The following is a 21,629-nucleotide window of genomic DNA, read 5'->3' as shown; positions in this document are numbered from 1 at the left end:
AAGATTCGCGAAAGACATCGCGGATCGTGAATTGTATATGCCACCTTTCAAATCTTCGGATATAGACTCACCATGATGAGAGGGAGAGAGAGAGGGAGAGGGAGAAAGAGAGAGAAAGGGAGAGGGAGAGAGAGAGAGAGAAATGGAGAGGGAGAGAGAGAGAGAGAAAGGGAGAGGGAGAGAGAGAGAGAGAAAGGGAGAGGGAGAGAGAGAGAGAGAGAAAGGGAGAGGGAGAGAGAGAAAGGGAAAGGTAGAGAGAGAGGGAGAGGGAGAGAGAGAGAGAAAGGGAGAGGGAGAGAGAGAGATAAAGGGAGAGGGAGAGAGAGAGAAAGGGAGAGAGAGAGAGAGAGCGAGAGTGAGAGAGTGCGATATATATATAGGGAAAGCTTGTCCGATGCCGCTTCTCCCGCTTTTTTCCCGCCTGACGCTAATAGCAAATTTTCTTAAAATTGAAATCTTTAAAGTGAAATATCTCGAGAACCGTTCGAAGAATGTCTTAGTTTTTTTTTTAAATTGGTCTAAATTTTCTGGGCTACAACATAAACATAAAAAATTCAAAATCACATGCTTAGATTTCGAGATGAACAACAAAATGTGATTTTTAACCGGTTTAGAACCGATTTTTCAAAAAACTAATAGTACAGAAATCGTCGTACGCGCGCGTAGATATATTTAAAAAAAAAATTATGAAGATATCTCTATCCAATCCAGAGATATTGCGTACTACGGACGGTCGGACGGCCGACCGGACGGCAGCCGGACCCGAAATTGCCGGCTTATGATTTTCGGCATCAGGGATATTCAAAACATATACCCTGTGAATTTCAGCTCGATCGGAGCACTTTGAGAAAATCCGAGGATTACAATAGATGTGATTAGAAGGAATCACACCTAAAAGATGCTGACAAGATCCTGAGAGATTTTTCGTTTGCAAAACTTACTTGTTTCAATTCTCCAGTTCTCAAGTCCCAGCGTTTGATGCCGGTATCTCGACTTCCGGAAAATAATTCTGCATCAACTCCAATTCCATCATTGGCAACTGTGAGAGCCTGAACCCCATCATAGTGAGGTGGTTCAAGATGAAGTAGTGGCAAAACGAGCCCTGAAGATGTTGGCACTTCAAACACTTTCACATAGTGATCCTTTGACCCCGTAGCCACAAAATCCGTATTATTTGGTCCACTCCAGGCAGTGACACACATCACAGCCGCCTGATGACCTCCGGACAGTTTTCCCGTACACGAAAACTGCCGAATATCCCAGATACGGACTTTATCTGATGCCGCTGTATACAGTGACCCAGAAGCTCCCATACACAGTGCCGTGATGGAACTTTCGCCAGGCTGAAGGGGATTGAGGGCAGCAAGACCGGACAATGTGGAACCCGAGGAGCAGAGGGTCTTAACAGGTCTAGCTGTGCTCATTCGCAAATCCCATGCCCGAATAAAGCCACCGGATGCCGAGAAAAGGAGATTTTTCTTGCTGTCATATTCAACGGCAATTACAGGACCCGGATGGGCGGATAGACAGTGTGACGATGTTCCTGTGGTCAAATCCCACACCTTCACCGTTCGATCAGCGGCCGCTGTGAACAGTGTCGTGTCGCAAACTCTCACAGACAACACAGAATTCGTATGTCCTTCCACCACATGTGTGCAATGCAATGGAACATTAGCTCTTGGCTAAAAGCACAATGGACAAAATGTGAGGATAAGTTAATTAATCATTTCACATCCTACGTCTCACAAATGATTCATTTAACACTCTGGTCACTTCAAAATTTCTTGCACATTTTCTCATATTATTTCTTATGGAAAATTTAAAATCATAAAGTACAATATGGATTATTGAGTTCAGGATAGACAATCAGTTACCGCGGTTCCATGTTAATTCAGAAATCACTCTTCATGTACTAGTTCTAAATTTAAAGATACAGTACACAAAAAAAATATTTTGTAAAAATGTTCGTAAATGTTTGTGAATTCCTATGGAGGAGTTACGAAATGCTCGTAAATCGTATAACCCACAAACAAGTTCGTAAAAGTTTGTACCTTTTTCACAAACATTGTTCGTAACATGATCACTTGACGAACATTTTTTGTACTTTTACAAACATTTGTTCGTAAATGTTCGTAAACACACAAAAAATGTTCATAAAATTTTGTCATTTGTTCGAAAATGTTCGTAAAATGTTCGACAGGAAAACAAACATTTACGAACAAATGACAAAATTTTACGAACATTTTTTGTGTGTTTACGAACATTTACAAACAAATGTTTGTAAAGTACAAAAAATGTTCGTCAAATGATCATGTTACGAACAATGTTTGTGAAAAAGGTACAAACTTTTACGAACTTGTTTGTGGGTTATAAAAATTTACGAGCATTTCGTAACTCCCCAATAGGAATTCACAAATATTTACGAACATTTTCACAAAATATTTCTTTCTGTGTATGACGCAAGTGTATTTGGTTCGAATCCCCTTTAGGTCACCAGGAGTTTTTCTGGCGTTAAAGGTGTTCGGATTGCATCCATTGAGTTTCACTGCACTTGATTCCACGGGGCACGAGACTGACAACCTCATCCCGTATAAGAAAAAAAATAATAATGCATGTCTAGAAATCCCCTTGTGGAAAAGCATTATTCCTTCATGGAATGTTGCGCCAGTATTATTATTATTATATTATTAGTAAGGCTAGCCTTGCCTAGAACGCTGTGCATTTTTTCTGTGTAGTCTAATTTTTTCAAAAAAAAAAACCTAATAAAATTGAAAATTGACTAACAACATTTTGAATGTAATCTTTAAACATATTAGCAGTGAAATAAGATTAAATTTTAAAATTTAACAATAGAAAATCGATTTAAGGAAATTATTGAGTTTAATGTGGTCATATTAGTAAAAATGTGTGTTTTTTTTTAATCAAAATTTATCATTTGAAGTTCATTAGCCGAGGAACAATAAATATATTTTCATTTATGAAGAAAATTAATTAATCTTTGCAAAATTATTCGATTCTTGTTTACAAATTATAAATGTTTGACAAATCTGAGTTGTCAACACTGTACCAGTCGGGTAAAAGTATCTACGTCACTGGCAGTTCGATTTGGCCCACCTTATACTTGAAACATCTTGGTCAAGAATAAATCAAGAATAAATAATAAAGGAAATGATATCATAAAAAAACATAAAATTGCAAAATCTTTCTTAAAAAGAGTTATTTACATTTTTTTGTCATGTAAATTTTAGAACAGGAAAGTTGCAACAATTCTTCTGAATATTGCACTTAAATAGAAGTAAAATCAACTCTAAAACATAGTTAATCGACAATCACAACGAAAAAGAGTTGATTAAACATCGATTCGAGTAAGTTTTACTCAATTATCTTTCTGAGTGAAGGAATGTTTGAAGGTCATTGACTAGTAGGGATAAAATCTGTTCAGTACCCGTCAAATAATTTCGTCAGATATCTTTAAGTTTTCTGCAGAAAATATCTACACCTCTGCCGAAAATCTGCTGAGAAATCTGTAGATATTCCTACGAATTTTATTTGGGCTTGGGACAAAATTCGTCAGAATTTTTTGCAGATTTTGTGACGAATCCTGGTGCATACTCTGACGAATTTCTGTAGATATTCTGCAAATTTTCCTTTTTTCCAGAAGTGTTGAAAAACACTTCTGGAAAATCAAACTCCGACTACGAGCGCAGCCTACAATCTATTAAACCTTATTGTGACGAATTCTCCTCTTAAACAGCTAGGAGTAGTAAATTATTGACGATATACGCCCCCTACCTCCACAGTAAACAATATTTTCAAAGTTAAGGGCAGAATCACATTGACAATAAAATGCTCGCCGTAGCCTCACCGTATTTCGTTAATTTACGCATTTTCATTTCAATTCTTACGCACATTTTCCATTACCGTATTACCTTATCTCATACTCGGTGGCACTAGGTGAAAATAATATAAGAAAATTAAAGAAAGAAAACGAAAATTCGAAAAAACGGTGAGCAAAAAAAACTGTACGATTAATTTCTCTTACAGTTTTATTGGTTAACCGAAAATAAGACGAAAATTCGATAATCGTTTATTTTTTCAATTTTCTTATATTATTTTCACCTAGTGCCACCGAGTATGAGATAAGGTAATACGGTAATGGAAAATTTCAGTAAGAATTGCAATGAAAATGCGTAAATTAACGAAATACAGTGAGCATTTTACTGTCAATGTGATTCTGCCCTAAAGGTTAATAAGCTCCAGGAGAGCGTATTTTCAACCAATTTGGGACAAATTGGGTCAGGTGTCAACCGATTAGAAAACCGATAAAATCCGCTATGAACCGATAATAAATTTTTATCCGAAATTCAGTTTTATTCCTCCTTATCTATTTTGAATCATCATTTGAGTGATTTCTGAGTCGTATCATATCAGTTGCTAACCGGTAAACAATACAAAAGCATTATTTCAATAATAATGCAGGTACAACGTTCTATAAAGTACCTAGACTTTTCTATAAGCGGGATTTCTAGAGATGCATTTTTAATGCAGAGATGGGGTTATCAGTTCCATTATCTGTGAAATCAAATGAAGTCAAGCTCACTGGATGTACAGTAGACTCTCGCTCAATCGGCTCTTTTTCAATCGGGCGACAAATTTTGTTGACAATTTTCACGTTTAATTATGAAGCTAATTCGCTCAAATTCGCTGTAGTTCTTCCTATTTTATCGCAATTTTTTATAAGTGAGCGCTTTTTGTGGAATTTACAAAGGCTTTAATGCTCAATTCTATCGCTAAACCGGATGACATTTTGCCCCATATCCCCGATTGAGAGAGAGAGTCTACTGTAACTTGAACATACTTAATGCGAGATAAATTCCTAATGACTTAAAGAGGAATACTTAACGAGAGGTCTCCAGTTCGATTCTGGGTGGAAGCAAGAAGTTTTCCTATCTCCACTGAGAAAAAAAAAACTGGATGATTTGAGTGTCATTTGCTCTGATTGACGATTTCTCTGTACATAAATACAATTAACATTGAACTAAAGTTCGTAAAAATTCTCACGACTTAAAGAGGATTCGAACCCGGGACACTTGCATCATAAAGCGAGTAGTCTACCACGGGCACAATTTTGCAAACACTCGTAGTAGGGCTATTGAGCCTAGAGGAGTCGGAGGGAGAAAGCCTATCCTGACGAGGACTCTTTTAAGCCAACGGTACCAATCGCTGTTCAGCTGAGGTGGTAACTCTGAGGGATGCCATAATGGCTGATTTCAGAGGCAATATATTGCTAGTCTCCACGAATAGATGGAATAGTGAGCGGCCGACGAATCGACTTCCTCAGTCGGCCTTCACCAGTAAATCTGAGGAAGCCGCATTCATGAACGCTAGAGAAAGAGCATTGGAAGCCGGAAGGCACTCCGCTCCGGTATGTTCCGGCGTAAGGTCCGCGGCCTTAGTGTTATACATTAGGAGAAAGTACTCTCCCTTCGAACGTTCATGCCTTCATATAATGTGAATTTTCTTTTAGTTTTCCTAAGAGACTTACACATTTCTATTAAATATTAGTTGGATTATCATTAATTGTTGATAATTCCGTGATAGTTTAGTGTAAATCTCTTACAAAAAACAAAAGAAATTCACATTATTCCCACACACTTTCCCCTAATAGCCGTTTATGTATCAAAAACAAGGTGTTTGAAATAAGTTAAATTAAAAATTAGATTAAATCAAATTAAATAAAAAATAAGGGGTTTGTTTAAAATTTAAATTAATTTCAAGGATATTCAAAAAAAAACAGCGGATTATTGGATTTCAAATGTGTCTTTTCCTGTAATACGCAGTAAATTATGAAGCGACCAATGCACTCCTAACAAGATTTTATTGGATTATTCACTTCCTTTTGTGCATAATCTGAATGAGCCAATAAATCTGTCCATGAGTGCTTAAATTCTGAACTGTCGCTGTATGCATAAGTTTATTTACCTTTCCATTGAATTCCCGAATACTCCCACCAGGCGGTGGATCCTGCATTCCAGCTCCCAGGCGCGAAAAGACATCTCCACTCGTGTCCTCCCGCGAACCCATACGGCGATAGACGGGGGGTGATTGTGGTGGCAACGCATCGCTATCTTCTCTGGTAGTCAAGCCAATGTTAGTCCATCAACATTATTAATTAGTACATGTTGGTTGTTAGTTTTGCACATAGCATCCTCCTCTACTTATCACTCTCTGAAACTTTCCTACAATTTTCTTTTCCTCCCCCTCCCTAAATCACATCTTTATACCGTTCTCTTGAGGAAGTTCTTTTCAATAACTTTGTTATTGAACATATTAAAAGATCAAAAAAAAAGGGCAAAAGGGTGAGTGCAAACGTTATTTTTTAGTGATGAGGCTTATTAAGAAGGGTGTATTACGAACTGAGTTTGTAAAAAGAAATAATAATAAAAAAACAACGAACTGTAGATAAATAGAAAGACAACAATAACAATGGCACATAGCACACAGGAAGAGCAAAAATGATTTATATATTCCAACATCACACCACAATACACGATGAAAAGAATGCAATTGTGTGTTTTCATCCATGTTTTTTCTATGTTTTTATAACCCAAAAAAATGTTTTTTTTTTGCCACAAGTCAAAAGTTATTTTTATAGTTGTGCATTTTGCGTTTTTGATGATGTTCAACAACAAAAGGTTTAAATATGGACAGATTACGGAAAAGAGAATAGCTATAAAAAAAAAAAACAGAATTTTGTTCTTTTCAACTTTGCGCTTTTTCCTCTTCTTCTCCGAAACTTTTTCCCAGCCCTGTTTTTGAAATGCTTTTTAATATTGCCTTTTAGATCTCTGTTAACATATAAATAAAAATGGAAAATTTTCACAAGAACTGTTCTGCAGCAGGGCAACTGCATTAAAAGACCGTTTTTTCGCAGTTTTTATTGGATTACTGGAAGTATTGTTATTTTCATTTGGATTTTTTTATTCAAATTATTTATATCAAAATTAAAAATTTCTAAATATTGAAGCTTTTTTTTAAACTCTTACTCTTTCTCTTAAAAAAAATTTTTGCAAATGAATGAAATTCAACAAAAAGATATAAGACTAGTCCAAGAAAAATCCTACAGAAAGTAAAAGATAGTTCGGGCCTATTCCACCATTGAAAATTTTATCTTTTCTTTGTTCATTTAGAATATAGAGACACTTTTGAAACTTTGAAATTGAATTGAATTTTATTGTCAACTGAGCTTCTGATTTCACCAGCATGCGGCCATCATCGTCTTAGGATCATTTTCAAAATCAGCGGAAAATAATGCAAAAATAATAATTTCTCTGACAGCTAGGGAAGATGTGGGGCACCTCTGAATTGGAGCAGCTTCAAAATTCGACTTTTTTCTCTTGTTTTTAAACGGAACTGGACCCTTATACGTGCTTCAGACCTTAGACTTAACCTTATGGCTTAGCTGTTCTAATTTTTAAACAATCAAGATATTTATAGGAAAAATTTAACTTAGGATTGGATTATTAAGGACAAATGGCCTATTAGTTCTCAAAAAGCAATAAAATTAGTTGATATTTAAGATTCTGAGACCGTCAGGAACTGAGCAAAACCTCTAGTCTGAACACCGCTTTACCGTGATATTAATTAGCTTTACCAATCCATTATGTAGATAAATTACATTATGATAACTGTGCTATCACGCTAGGATTTTTTTTAATTTGTAAATTCAATTTAATTTTCAGATGAATTGTTCCTATGCGTCATTTTGCATTAAAAATCATTAATTGATAGATTTTCGCTTATTTATAGATATAAACTAATACTTGGCCCACCAAAACATGTTTAACCATGATAAAAAGCAAATGAAGTTGCTCAATTAAATTTGAATACAGCAAATTAAAATGTTAAAATTTGCTCATTAATTTAAATTTTATTGCAGTTAAACAAGTAGTCTTTTGAACCAAGTTGTTCTTATTAAATTTATTCACTTGTAATTAATTGTTTGTGGCCAAAAAAAAAGTACAGTGATTAGTGATAAAATTGTACGCGAGTGAAGATTCAGTATCAGGAGTGATTTGCTGAGTTCCTCCAAAGCAATTCGAAGGATATTGTTGTGTCAAGAAATAGCAGTTGGGATGACTTCATACAGATTTTCAACCAGACTGTACGAGAGTCTCTTCATAAGCCCCCTTGCCTATAACCCTTTCTTCTGGCTTTGGAGATTCTTTTGTATAACAGATAAGTGACTTATAAGACATTTTAAGTACTATCACACATTTTTCGGAGTCATTCAGAATCAAAAATCTCTTAGCACTATTTAAAATTGAGCAAATTTCTTGCAAAATGTATCCTGGCTGTGAGAATTTTCAAGTAAAATCCAGAAATCTTATAATGCTCAATTGGCTCAATTGAATTTAAATTTAAATTGTGAAAATCCTAGTGTGATAGCACCGTAACGCAAGATATTTAGAAAATGTTAGCATGTTTAAACATGTTTTAGTGGGCCAAGTATTAGTTTATATCAATAAATAAGCGAAAATCTATCAATTCAAATGATTTTTAATGCAAAATAACTCATAGGAATAATTCATCTGAAAATTAAACTTAATTTACAAACTGAAAAAATCGTAGTGTGAAAATTGAAAAAATAGTAGTGTCAAATAAATATACTTTAAGAAATCTTGTATACGGAAAAGTATGTTTTTTTATCAAAAAAGGTCTTTGAAAATCAGGTCCCAACGGAAGAATTTTTAGAATCAAAATTTCAGACAATATAGTTTAAATGTAGTAAGGGAAGGTGCCCATGGTTTGCACAGTTTCAAGCTTAATAATGACTAAATTTTTCCTATGTTTTTCAATAAATGTGACTCATCGCACCCGTATTTTAAAAACCAGAGGAAAGTGTCCTGTTTTTAAAATATATTGCAGAATCACATTTATTCATAAACATAGGAAAAATTTAGTCATTACCGGAGGCAGCCAAAATTCCGAATATCCAAAATTAAGGAGCAGCTATGACACTTTTAAAAATTCGGGATTTTGGCTTTCCGGTTTTGGCGTTCGGGATTTTGGTTTTCGGGATTTTGGCTTTCGGGTTTTGGCGTTCGGGATTTTGGTTTTCGGGATTTTGGCTTTCGGGTTTTGGCGTTCGGGATTTTGGTTTTCGAGATTTTGGTTTTCGGGATTCTGGCTTTCGGGTTTTGGCGTTCGGGATTTTGGTTTTCGGGATTTTGGCTTTCGGGATTTTGGTTTTCGGGATTTTGCTTTCGGGATTTTGGCTTTCGGGACTTTGGCCTTAAATATTTTTCTTAATATGTTGAAAAAAGATACAGTGACCGCCTTCTTATCCGGATCGCCGTAATCCGGACGAATTATCGACGGTTACATTCAAAATAATTTAGAGGTTTGTGTATACATGCGTGTTCAGCGATGAAAATGAATTATCCTGTGATGTATTTGTTTAATAAATGAAGTATAATAGCATAAAATTCTCTAATTATGTCTTTTTAATCCTCTTTAAAAGTTTTATTCTAATTCTCCAAAAAATCTTGTATTCATAATTTCGAGACGTTGAAAAAAACCCATCCGGATTACAAAGCGGACATCTGTCATTTTCTCTCCCAATCATCCGTATAACAAAGCGGGCACTGTATCAAGGAAATTTACTGCTTTTTTGGTTTGTGCGACCTACGTAACCTCGTAATAAAAATTCAATGGTGGAATAACGGCCGTACTGCTTGAGGTATTTTGTATTTCTTACAGACAAAATATAAGTATATTTTAATTTTCTGTCGTTAAGCACTAGCTGCATATTATTTAATATTTTGGTTATTTCGTGTTTTCTGATTGACTGGAAGCTTAGAAAGCTTTAAAAGCTATAGCCAATCAGAGAACGCGATAAGACCAAAATATTTACGGGATGAAATATTAATTACAAGTGCATTAAGCATAAATCCCAGAATTTGGATTGAATTATCGACATATTATTTTTTTATTTAATCGTCCATTAAAAATTTTTAGCTTGCAAATTTTATAGCAACTCATTCCAGAAAAAACATAGTTTTAACTTTTATAAATTTATTCCCTCAAAACAAATTTCAACAAAAGCAACAAAATAATATCAAGATGAGGAATTCATAAACAATTCTTATTTAATGATTTTTATATCTTTTCCTCTTCCCTCTCATTTTATAGCAATTCATTTTTTTTCAATTCTGTACAGAACACACTTGGGATATTTTTTTTTCAAATCCAATCCATCAATAACTCTCTCACCCAAATCACGCTTTACAGAAAAAAAAATGCAAATAATCCTTCGTGGTTTGTTTCTATTGACAGTGAATGTGTGAAAGCCAAATTAAAACACCAATCCAAACTAAATAAATTAACACTTTTTCATTTTCATCATTCCTAAAAGATCTTTTTTTTATCATCATCAGAAAAAAAAACAGATCATTGATGTTGTATGCATTTGTGCCCCCATTTTGACATGATGAAAAACAAAATTTCCGTGAAATACAAAAAAAAAGAAGAGATAGAAAGAGAAATAAAACTGCATTAAAAAAATATTCAGTGATCGTTTTTTTTTTAAACACGCAGAAAAAAAAGCAAAAGGGTGAGAGAGGATGCGTTATGATATATTTTTTAAATTATTCAACTGATGTGAGAAGATTAAAAATTACATATTTGTATAAATAATTATAAAAAATTAGTATAAATTTGTGTATTTTTCGCAAATGCTCTTTTGTGATTTTTTGTTGTTGTTTAATATTGCTATTATAATAATTCATATTAAACCACTGAAAGTAGAGTGTAGCAAAAAAAAATGAATTATTGAATATTGTTTTCCTAGTCTGAATAGTGTTCTTGTTATTTTTTTTTTTGTTTGTTGGTATGATGAATGCATTTGGATATTACGCGAAAATATGTTGAATGATATTCCAGAACAATTCCCAGATAAAATATTATGATAATGAAATAAATACTTTGAATTCACACGCCTATAAAATTGGATTGCAAATGCTCTCCATCTCACTCTCAGTTCTCATTCTCTGATAAAATGCGAAATTTACGATGTAATTAAAGTTATGTTGTGTAATTTGTGTGTATTTAGATTGAAAACTACTTACAATCCGGGTGACGCCTTATTGGGAAATGGGCGCCTCGTGAGCCTTGGTGAGAGGGGTGTTGCACCAGTGTCAAAGGATTTCCGTGGGAAGAGCGGAGAAATGGGGGGCCTCAGTGATTGTGGTGCTGGATTTGGCTGTAGGCCTCTGGTGTCGTACAAATTAATTCAATTGATTATTATTCCGAACTCACACTGCCTAAAATCTCTACACCCCCGCCCCCCCCCCCCCCTCACCCCAATATTTCCCTCATCAATCCCCAACCCCTCTAAACAAAAACTCCCCTCAAAGTTACACATACAAGAGAGAGTTTGGTTAAATCTTGTTCGCTTACTTTAGTGATCCTGGAGCACTTGGCACACGGGAAATTGGTATGAAACTTCGCCCACTTTCCTGCTGTAGATGATAAGATCTCGTCATGCTATCGTCCTGTGATATAAGAAGACATGGGTGTGAGACAAAGTTCAAAATGTTATAATTGGAGCATCATGATGTTTGTAGAATCCAGGGGGTTTCGTGACATCGAAATTTCAACAATTAAATAAGATTGTAAATGCACTGATGCCATTTACTTCTTTAGGTTATAAGTTGGACTCCGTACGCATTTGTTTATCATTTCTAAACAATTTCCCACCCGGCATTTCTGCAGAATTCTGCAGAAATTCGTCAGATTTGAAAATGTAGGGTAAGTGTGCCAAATTCCGGCCAGCTTGTAATTTCGGCCATATTTTTTTGTTCCTCTAATTTCCATGAACTTTTAGATTTTACGTACTCTAGAGATTATACAATGCAAAAGAATAACAAAAAATGTCGCTTCGACGTGCAAGATGATCTGAAAAAGACATTGAAATAATTCTTGAAAGGCAAGGAACTATGAGAATGAAGGTGGCCGAAATTACGCACCAAATGCTATGTCTACATTTTTATTCATTTTAAAATGTATTAAGAATGGTTTTAGAGAAAATGAAGACGACAAGCTGTCTGCAAGGTTCCAAGAAAGACTCCTTATAAAAGAGTAACAAAAATATTCAATTTTTATTAAAAATATTACCTTTCAAACCTGAGACTTTGTCGCTTGCATGCAACTATGCCGAAATTTGGCACACTTGCCTTAAGTACCGAAAATTCTGCAGAATTTTCTACAGAATTTCTATAGAAAATTTCATGAATTTTCGGCACTTTTCTCAAGATGTCGTTCTGTCAAAATGAACTTAGAATATTCTTTCTAAAATTATTATCAACATGGTAGAATTTATAATAACGATTTTCATTATGTATTTTATATATATATAAAATACATCAGAGGAGTGCAAGATCCGTTGAAACCGAATAAACGTCAAATGAAACATGTACGTCAATGGTCAAAACGCTACTTGAGCAAACTTATTTTGACGTTAATTCGGTTTCAACGGTTTTTTGCACACCTCTAAAATACATAATGAAAATCGTTATTATATATTAGCCCGCGACCCCAATAGGGATAAGCGGTTGAAAATGAATGAATGAATTTTATATATATATAAATACTGCGAGGGTACGCTGTCTATAAAGAATGATTAAATAGGAGTATTAAACATACTCCCGACCAAAAATTCTGCAAATGATAAATTGCACCAGAATTTTCTTGAGAACAAAAAAAAATTAATGATGTGATTTTCAGCTGAGGGCAATAAAATTATTTATTATTTATGAAAAAATTATTCTTTTCACTTCGAGAAGTATATTTTCCTCAATTCTTCCAATAAATTGTATTGATTTGAAATAACCGTTTCTGAAGCAACCATTAGGTAACGGGTGTGAAACTTCGCTTACTCGAAACAAATTTTGATAACTTTGGTTTATCGCCGCGCCGGTACGATGGATAGTGCGGCTACCGATTGATGGTCGTTAAAAAAGAAAGAAGAAGAAAAATTGCAGAACGAAGTTTTGCTGGGTTTATATTGAATACTGAAGCGTGTGCACGTAACAATTTCCCAACAATTGACATAAAGTCAGTTGCAGTAGGCTTTGGATTTTGTATTTTTCTTCAGCATCGTTTCAAGAGAATTTAAACAACTTTTTTTGTGAAATTTTTGTTAAAAAAAAACTAATTTTTACTGAGTTATTGAAAAAAAGATCGAGAGCGTTCGAAGATTAAAAGTTGACACTCACATCAAGAATTCAAATTCGAGTTATGCTGAGATCGCGAAAATGACCGAAAAGTGCCACTCTACGGTATGGAAGATTATAAATGGGTCCAAAGAATTCAAGACCACGACTATATCGCTCCTTGGAAATTACAAGGGGTCAACTCACTTTTTTTTTGGATTTTGAGATTCTAATGCACTTAGAAAGACAATTGAATAAATTTTCAGATGATATAAGTCATTAAATTTCGTTATTAGAAAAGTTTTTCAAAATTTTAATCTTTTTGATTACTTTCATAATTTTGTTTGAAGTAAAGGGGCACAAAATATATTCATCGTTAAATTTTTTGTAAAACAGGGGACTAACTCAAGCAAGTTGATCCCTTGTCATTCTAATTTCAGCAAAATTTACACATCATTTAGAACGACAAGGAGCTAACTCATTAAAAAACATATTGGTAAAAATATAAAAATTTCGATGTTTATATTAGTGCTCATACGGCGTTATCACACTTGCACATTAAAATTTTAATGTGATTCACATTGTCGCTTGTGAGCATCCAAATGTGTTATTCGTGTTTTTGAGTCACTTACTATTTGGAATTTTTCTATTTATTGATAAAGAAGTGGACTTGGCCTGCAAAAATAAGTTTAAATTTACCTAAAGCATAAATATTTTTCACATTAAAAAATTGAAGAGAAAATCGCATTAATTATAATTATAATTTTTCGCATTAATGCAATAAATCAATTTATATCAAATTTTGCGGGCCAAGTCTACCTTTTTATCAACAAATAGATAAAATTTTGAATGTAAAATGATTCAAACACACAAATTACACATTTGGACCCTCACGAGCGACAATTAATGTGAATCATATTAAAATTTTAATGTGCAAGTGTGATAACACAGATACAAATAGAAAAGAAATACATTGTTTTTGTTCGGTCGTTAAATTGAGATACTTATTTACACAAAGTTGAATCTTTCATGCTGTCTCCTGAAAAATGGCCGAAAATTAGTTGGCCCCTTATAATTTCCAAGGAGCGATATATTGTTAAAATGAAAGGACCATAGGGGATCTTCTGAAAACGTCACTGTTTTCACACTTATTTAATTCCGGAATAAACGTATAAAAATAATGGAAAGAGTATCTTTGATGTTCGCTTAAATGAGAGAAATATGATATGACCAATAAGTCTACGTTAAAACTTAATCTAACGTGATATATGCGCATACAAAATTTCAATAGATACAAGTGAACCTTTGAAAGGATCAAATATGATCCATTTTTTCTGAAATGGATCGATTTGGCCCTTTTATTAGGTGAGATTCTTAACAATCTCACCTACTATAATCCTACCAAAATTACATGCCCTCCGATTGAGCCTAAACTATGCCAAAATAGAGAAGGACCTAGGGTAAATTAAGGGTAAATTAAAACCTGCTCCAAATGGAAATTTTTCGCTACTCCAAATGGAAACGTCATTGTTTTCATGATAAATACAATACTAAATTATTATATTTATATGTTTTCTATACCACAGTTTCATTATTTAGTTAATTTTGCTCCAAATAAAGCGAAAATCCATTCATATTCACAAATTTTAATTTGTTAATTTCTCAGAAAAATTAAGTGTACCTTTTCACCATCGAATTTTTCATCGAACGACCATGTTTTCCAATGAAAAACACAATAAGGTGACTGTTGTTTATTCGTTTTATTTAACATTTATGTCATATTTCTGGTTAATTTTAATTAAATTAAGTGCTAATCTTTATTGTTAACGGTACGTGAAGTTTTCAAATAAAATAATTACCTATTTCGTGAACAAAAAGGGTTTTTCTGAAGTGTCTGCAAATGCTTCAATAGGAAACCCTGGAAATACGATTCTTTTAGAGAGATTTTCTTATTGTTATAGATAGGAAAGGAGAAAAGACCAGGAATAAGAACAAATCCTGCGCTCAAGAGCAACAGAACAAGGTTTTGGAAGCCTTTCGTCGCGGTTTTAGTTACACTGTTTGTCTCCAATTAGAAACTTTCCTTGTCTCCATTTGGATTAATACGTTTCCAATAGAAGCATTTTACACTCGTGTATTTTTCTTGTATTTAAAAAATTTTCAAATTATATTTAAAGAATTTTCACTAAACAGTAACATTCTACAAGAGTCAAGGAGCAAATTTATGTAATTCTCTCCAGAAAAAAAATATGAACTTAATGTGTTGAATCTTCTGTCAAAGTTAAGGCGTCTGGAAATGGTTTTGAATTAGGATATTTACCCTAATTATCAAAAGAAACTTTTATTACTCATCATATCCTTAGCCGAGAAAATTACTACCGAGTCTCAATATACAACATAAGTGGTGTAAGAATTGAGTTCTAGAAGTTTTATCAAAACTCAAGAAATTTCAATGCATTTTCCTAAAATTTATCCAATCCCCCTGGAAAAGATTATTGTCCATATCGCAGACGGAAAATAATTATTATTGCACAAACCTTTTCATTCGAACTTCCAAATAATAATTCCTGAGGTAGTGCCTTTAATCGTCTGACTTTTGTCATTTTCGTTGAACTCCTCGTACTGTCCCTGAGATAAAAAGGAAAAAGACTAATTAATTTTTATATTCAGCAAGATAACAAGGTAGTTTATAAGGTGATGTATAATATTCAAAGGACGGAAGATAACCAGTCAAATAAATGCTAAGTATTTTAATTTTTCCTTTCCATAAAAAGTTACTTTGCCAAAAACTTTCTTCAAGATGAACTACTATAAATTTCTTCATATAGATTATTTTCTTTTTTTAGATATCTTCTGTGTTGAATCGAAGTTAATGAAGGTCTGACCCTAAGAATGATTGAAATGTTTATGGAGATTGTTCCGGAGAAAGAGATTATTTGAAAAAAAAAAAGATACTCACGTGTCTAGGCCTGGAGATGGACTCCTGCTGCTTGAAGGGCTGAATCCATTATTGACATCTCGACTATATTCAGCAAGAATGGACGCATTGGGCGGAATGTCGAAGGTACTAGTGCTGCTAATGGAATTTGTTGGCGAATGTCGTCCGGCATTTGAACTACTGCCAGTACAACTTTCGCCAAAATTGACGGGAGTTTGAGCCAGGACATGCTGAAGGAGTTGCTGCTGGATACTACTATCCTGCTGCACTTCATTCAACAATGCCTCCCGCTCCTTGAGGCGCATCTCTGTGATGGCCACATCACACGTTTGAGCAATAGCAGCCCCACAGAGACGCTCCATGAAGAACTTTGCTTCCTCCACCGAACGAACACTCTCGAGGATATTCTGCATGGACAGAGCCTCAGTAGCTGACTCCTTGCCCTCCTCCAGCTCCATTATTGCATGTTGCACCTAAGATTTAATTTTATGCATATACCATCACAGTTTTAAACAAATTTATTGTCTTTCTTATGAACTCAAAAAGAGAACAAAAACACTATAAATTTTTAAATTATTACAAAAATATAAAAATTACTATTATTAAATTTCAATATAATTTCACATGTTCGCAATCTCGCATCTTAATAAGGTTAATAATTCATATGAGTAACCGGAGCAAAATGTAGTCAAAATGTAACAAAACGAGTGTATAATTTCTTCTCAAGCTCCCAAAAGAAATAAAAGAGATGTCTAATTAGCACATGCTAATAAGAAATCTACCTCTCTATAAATTTATTAAAGACCATTTTTCTCTATCTTGCAGGAAAATCTGTTCTTCAAGTTATTTTTCAAAAGTTTTTTCAACTCAGAGAGAAATCAGTTATATAATCCACTTTTTTTTAACTTGTGACACGGCCAGAGGACAAACGATCAGAGATATCGACTTCCGATCTTCGACGACCCCCCTCATAAGTCAACACTGTATTGGAATTTTTTCTTATTTCTTTCATCACCCTCTTGTCCCTCAAAAACATCTTTTTATTCTTTGTTTATTTCGAAAATGGCTCCTCCGATTTCATTCATTTTCAAATATGTTTTAGAGGTAGTCTTTCCGTATAGAAGTAGATCTTCAAAAATTCGAAAATCTATTTGAAGATCCAAAAGAGACTTTCTTGCTTTTTGATAATTCCGTAAGGTGGCTGAGGTACATCCTGTTCGAATTTCGAAGTGTTCAAGTGTCAAAATGTGTCGGTCTTCAAATTGTTGTGAAGAAATAAACAGAACAACGATGCTTACTGTTCTTGTCCAATTATTTAATCACTCCATAATCACTGAGTAACTATTTTGCCAGCTTTTTAGTGTGATATTTGATACATTTTCAACACCTTTTTTTCGAAAATTTAATATGAAAATTCGAAACTGAATTTGAATACTTCGAACTTCAACGAGTTTTTGTGCAAATAGAGTTACATATACCTTTTATCCAAGACACTATTGCAGAATCAAAATATACTTCTGTTTGATCTCAGTCTTACCAACCACAAATAGAGCTTGATCTATTTGAAAAGCCAAAAAAGAGACATTCTTACTTCTTGATCACCCAGTGAGTGCAAACACAAGTAGAGTTTGATTCGTAAATAGTGTCTTGCATAAAAGGTAAATAGAATTCTATTTGCACAAAAAGTCGTTGATGTTCGAAGAATTTAAATTCAATTTAGAATTTTAATACTACATTTTCGAACAAGGTGGGGAATATTTATGAAGCATCACACTAAAAAATGTGAAGACCGTCACATTTTGACACTTGAGCACTTCGAAATTCGAACAGGATGTAACTTCAGCCACCTTTCGAAAATATCAAGAGGTAAGAATGTCTCTTTTTGGTTTTTCGAATAGATCTTCTATTTTTTCAAGATCTACTTGTGAATGATAAGAGTCAAGGCAAATATTTCGTCCTTGGACACCTGTGTTCGAAAATAATTTCGATATCGAATTTTCAAAGATCAAAGTGTAATCACTTTGGAGGGCCTATTTTCAACCGATTTGCTTAAATTTGGATTTTTTTTGAAAGATCTTGAAATTTCCAAATCGACCACATCGGACTTAATCGATAGTGAATCGGTTATATACCCGTAAATGATTTACCTTTCTCGAATTTACTTTTTTATTTGTTCGAAAGCTTGTTACTAATGCTAAAATATTCTAAAACCTACTTTTCTTAAGCAATATCGTATTTCGGAATGATATTTTTTTTAATTTATCAATCATTTTAATCGGTTGTAAAGCAGTATGTACTCAAAAGGCATGCTAAAAGATAATACACGAATAGCTCTTTCTCGTGAGTTCGAATACTATGCAAATCTGGGAAGCTTTGTCATTTCTTTTCGATAGAAAAGTCTTTAAGGCAGAATAGGAGACCAGGAGACAGATTAAACAAGTACATATCAGTACAGTATATTTTTACTCTTTCAAAAAAATATGGTAAAACGTGAATTACCTTTTCGCATGCTTTTTGGGCGTATAACGGTTTATTACCAATTAAACTGATTCATAATCATAAATCAATCTCGAACTAGAAATCTGGGTAAGAAGTGTGAATTTTAAAATAATCTTGTGATTTAGTAACATTCTTACGTTACGCACAAATAAAAAGGGATAAAGTGAGAAAAATAAATCATTTACGATTTAATTGACCAATTCATTACTGATGAAGACCGGATGCAGCCGGGTTCGAATTTTCAATTTCAATGCCTTTCCAATAAATCCAAATTTAACTAAATCGGTTAAAAATGAGTTCACCAAAGTGATTGACATTCGACCTTCAACAATTCAAAATGGTGAATTTGCCAGTCATAGGTATGTTTGGGCCAAATGGCCTGGACTACCTCTAAAACATATCCGAATATCATTGAAAAAGCTTGGTCCAATTTTCTGTAAAACCGAAAAAAAGATGGTTTTGCCAGAATACAGAAAGAACCAAAATACCGAATAACCAAAATACTGAAAAGGACGAAATTCTACGGTGGATAATGTATGGAATAATTTTCCAAAACACGAAAAAAATCCTTTTGTTTCCAGCCAGCTTTTTTAAGAATTCGGAATTTTTCCCCTTCCGGGATTTTGGTCTTTCAGAATTTTGGCTTTTTCGGGATTTTGGCTATTCGGGAATTTGGCTTTCGGAATTTCGACCAGTAGCAGTCAATATCTTGAAAAGCAAAATCCCAAAAAGTCAAAATTCCAAAAGGGCAAAAATCACGAATAAGTCAAAATCTCTGAAACCAAATCCCGAAACGATCAAAATTCCGAAAAGGCCAAAATCCCGAATGGTCAAAATCCTGAAAGGGCCAAAACGGAAAAATTTCCCTTTGCCTCAAACAAGCACGGATGCAATGATTTTTTGACCGGAACCTATATTTCGATCAATTCGGAATTTTTACTTCTTGGAATTTTAGCATTCGGGATTTTTATAGGAACCCATTTTGACCTATTCGGGATATTTTCTCAGGATTTTGGCTTTCGAGATTTTGGCTTTCGAGATTTCGGCTTTCAGGATTTCGTCCGGTGGCAGCCAATATTCCGAAAGGCAAAATTCCGAAAGGGTCAAAATTGCGAAAAGGCCAAAAAATCCCGAATGGTCAAAATCCTAAAAGGGCAGAAAATATACTGAGGATAATGTTCCAATTTCAAAAATTTAAAAAAAAAAATTCAAAATTTAATTACAATGAAATCTCTTTAGGTAATTCAGGATAAAATCTTACCTGTGTAATATTCTCCTGAATGTAGTTCAGATTTGATGTGATATCATCTTCTTCAGAGGCCAATTCCGGCGTTGGCAGCACTTTCTGGCGCCTCCGGATGTTGGTTAAATCATGGGACAGAGTCTCGCGATCGTGCAGAAGGCGCTCAAGTTCCCTCTCGAGCTCTACGACAGCCTGACGACTCCGAGCAGCTCGAGAAATAGTCCTCTGGAGACTTTCCCACTTTAATCTTGCCTGCCTCACACTAAAGTCCTCCAAGTGCTTCCGTCCATTTACCCTGCCAGAAGCCTTGACACTCAGTGGAATCCTCTGAACCCTCCTCAGGGCAGACACCTGCTCAGTCTTGCGCTTCAGTACTTGATCCTTAGCCGCTCCCTGAGCCTGAAGACTCTTAATTGTGTTTTGGTGCTTTCTCGCCTCCTTTCGTAACTGAGCAATTTCCCGTGCCTTCCTGCTGTCCTCCTCATTGTGACGCTTCGTTTCCTCATTCATCCGTCGGATCAGCTTGATTTTATTGGACTTGAGTTCAGTCAATTCATTCCTGAGACTCTTCAATTGTGCCTCTTGCATCTGAAGCTCACGCTGCTGTCGTCGATGTTCCTTCTGAGCTGCCTGCAGCTTCCTCAATTCCCTCTGCATCTCACTCAATTTCTTCTCATATTCATCTTTTACCTTTCGCACTTTATCACTCTGCTGACCACTGGGATGGCCAGATCCCATATTAGCCAACACTTTATCCCTCTCACGTTGAGTATCAGCAATCTTTGCCGACAGCACATTGAGCTTCTCCTCATAGTGCTCTTGCATTCGACGCATTCGCAATTGAGACAACTCCAGCTGCTCAATAAGTTTCGTCTTCAACTCAATGTCCGAACTAATATCATTGAGCTCAGCTTGCATCTCACCAGCTGCAGATACAAAACGCCGGGCAATTAGTGAGTAATTATGCTGAACAATGTCAATGGAGCAAGGAAGATGAGATATTAAATGATATTGAAACGTGAAGGTTCCCCATCAAACACTGATTCTTATTGTGATCAATCGAACATTACAATTTTTTTTGTCAATTTAATACACAGAAAAAAATATTTTGAAAAATGTTCGTAAATGTTTGTGAATTCCTTTTGGGGAGTTACGAAATGCTCGTGAATCGTATAACCCACAAACAAGTTCGTCAAAGTTTGTACTTTTTTCACAAACATTGTTCGTAACATGATCACTTGACTAGTATTTTTTGTATTTTCACAAAACATTGTTCGTAAATGTTCGCAAATACACATAAAATGTTCGTAAAATTTTGTCATTTGTTCGTAAATGTTCGTAAAATGTTCGACAGTAAAACAAATATTTACGAACAAATGACAAATTTTTACAAACATTTTTTTGTGTGTTTACGAACATTTACGAAGAAATGTTTGTAAAATTACAAAAAATGCACGTCAAGTGATCATGTTACGAACAATGTTTTTGAAAAAAATATACAAACTTTTACGAACTTGTTTGTGGGTTATACGATTCACGAGCATTTCGTAACTCCCCAAGAGGAATTCATAAACATTTACCAACATTTTTACAAAATATTTTTTTCTGTGTAGACAAATCTTGCCTTCTCTATTAAAAAATAACACATCATTACAAGATAAATGAAAAGTAATATGAAAATTGGTTTTCAATTGTGGCGCACCTAGCGGGTAACCTACGAATTTCAAATGTTCTA

The 21,629-nt window shown here is 34.4% G+C and overlaps 1 protein-coding gene across 3 annotated transcripts in view; it reads right to left on the bottom strand.

Annotated features, from left to right (window-relative positions):
- LOC129808027 (kinesin-like protein KIF21A) overlaps positions 1-21,629 on the bottom strand; it is an 85,524-nt gene that overhangs the window by 19,978 nt on the left and 43,917 nt on the right. For 2 of the 3 annotated variants that reach the window (XM_055857683.1, XM_055857684.1), the window contains exons 6-12: positions 19,913-20,820; positions 16,174-16,625; positions 15,752-15,842; positions 11,461-11,555; positions 11,130-11,273; positions 5,983-6,133; positions 942-1,682 (exon numbers count right to left, since the gene is read on the bottom strand). In XM_055857683.1, coding sequence (XP_055713658.1) covers positions 942-1,682; positions 5,983-6,133; positions 11,130-11,273; positions 11,461-11,555; positions 15,752-15,842; positions 16,174-16,625; positions 19,913-20,820 — 2,582 coding nt within the window. The remainder of the gene's footprint in view (positions 1-941; positions 1,683-5,982; positions 6,134-11,129; positions 11,274-11,460; positions 11,556-15,751; positions 15,843-16,173; positions 16,626-19,912; positions 20,821-21,629) is intronic. The other variant, XM_055857685.1, reaches the window with a different exon arrangement.

Source organism: Phlebotomus papatasi, chromosome 3, assembly GCF_024763615.1.
Source record: "Phlebotomus papatasi isolate M1 chromosome 3, Ppap_2.1, whole genome shotgun sequence".
Lineage (NCBI taxonomy): Eukaryota > Metazoa > Arthropoda > Insecta > Diptera > Psychodidae > Phlebotomus > Phlebotomus papatasi.
The sequence above is the reverse complement of the archived record's forward strand: the minus strand, read 5'-3'. Positions and strand labels throughout refer to the sequence as shown.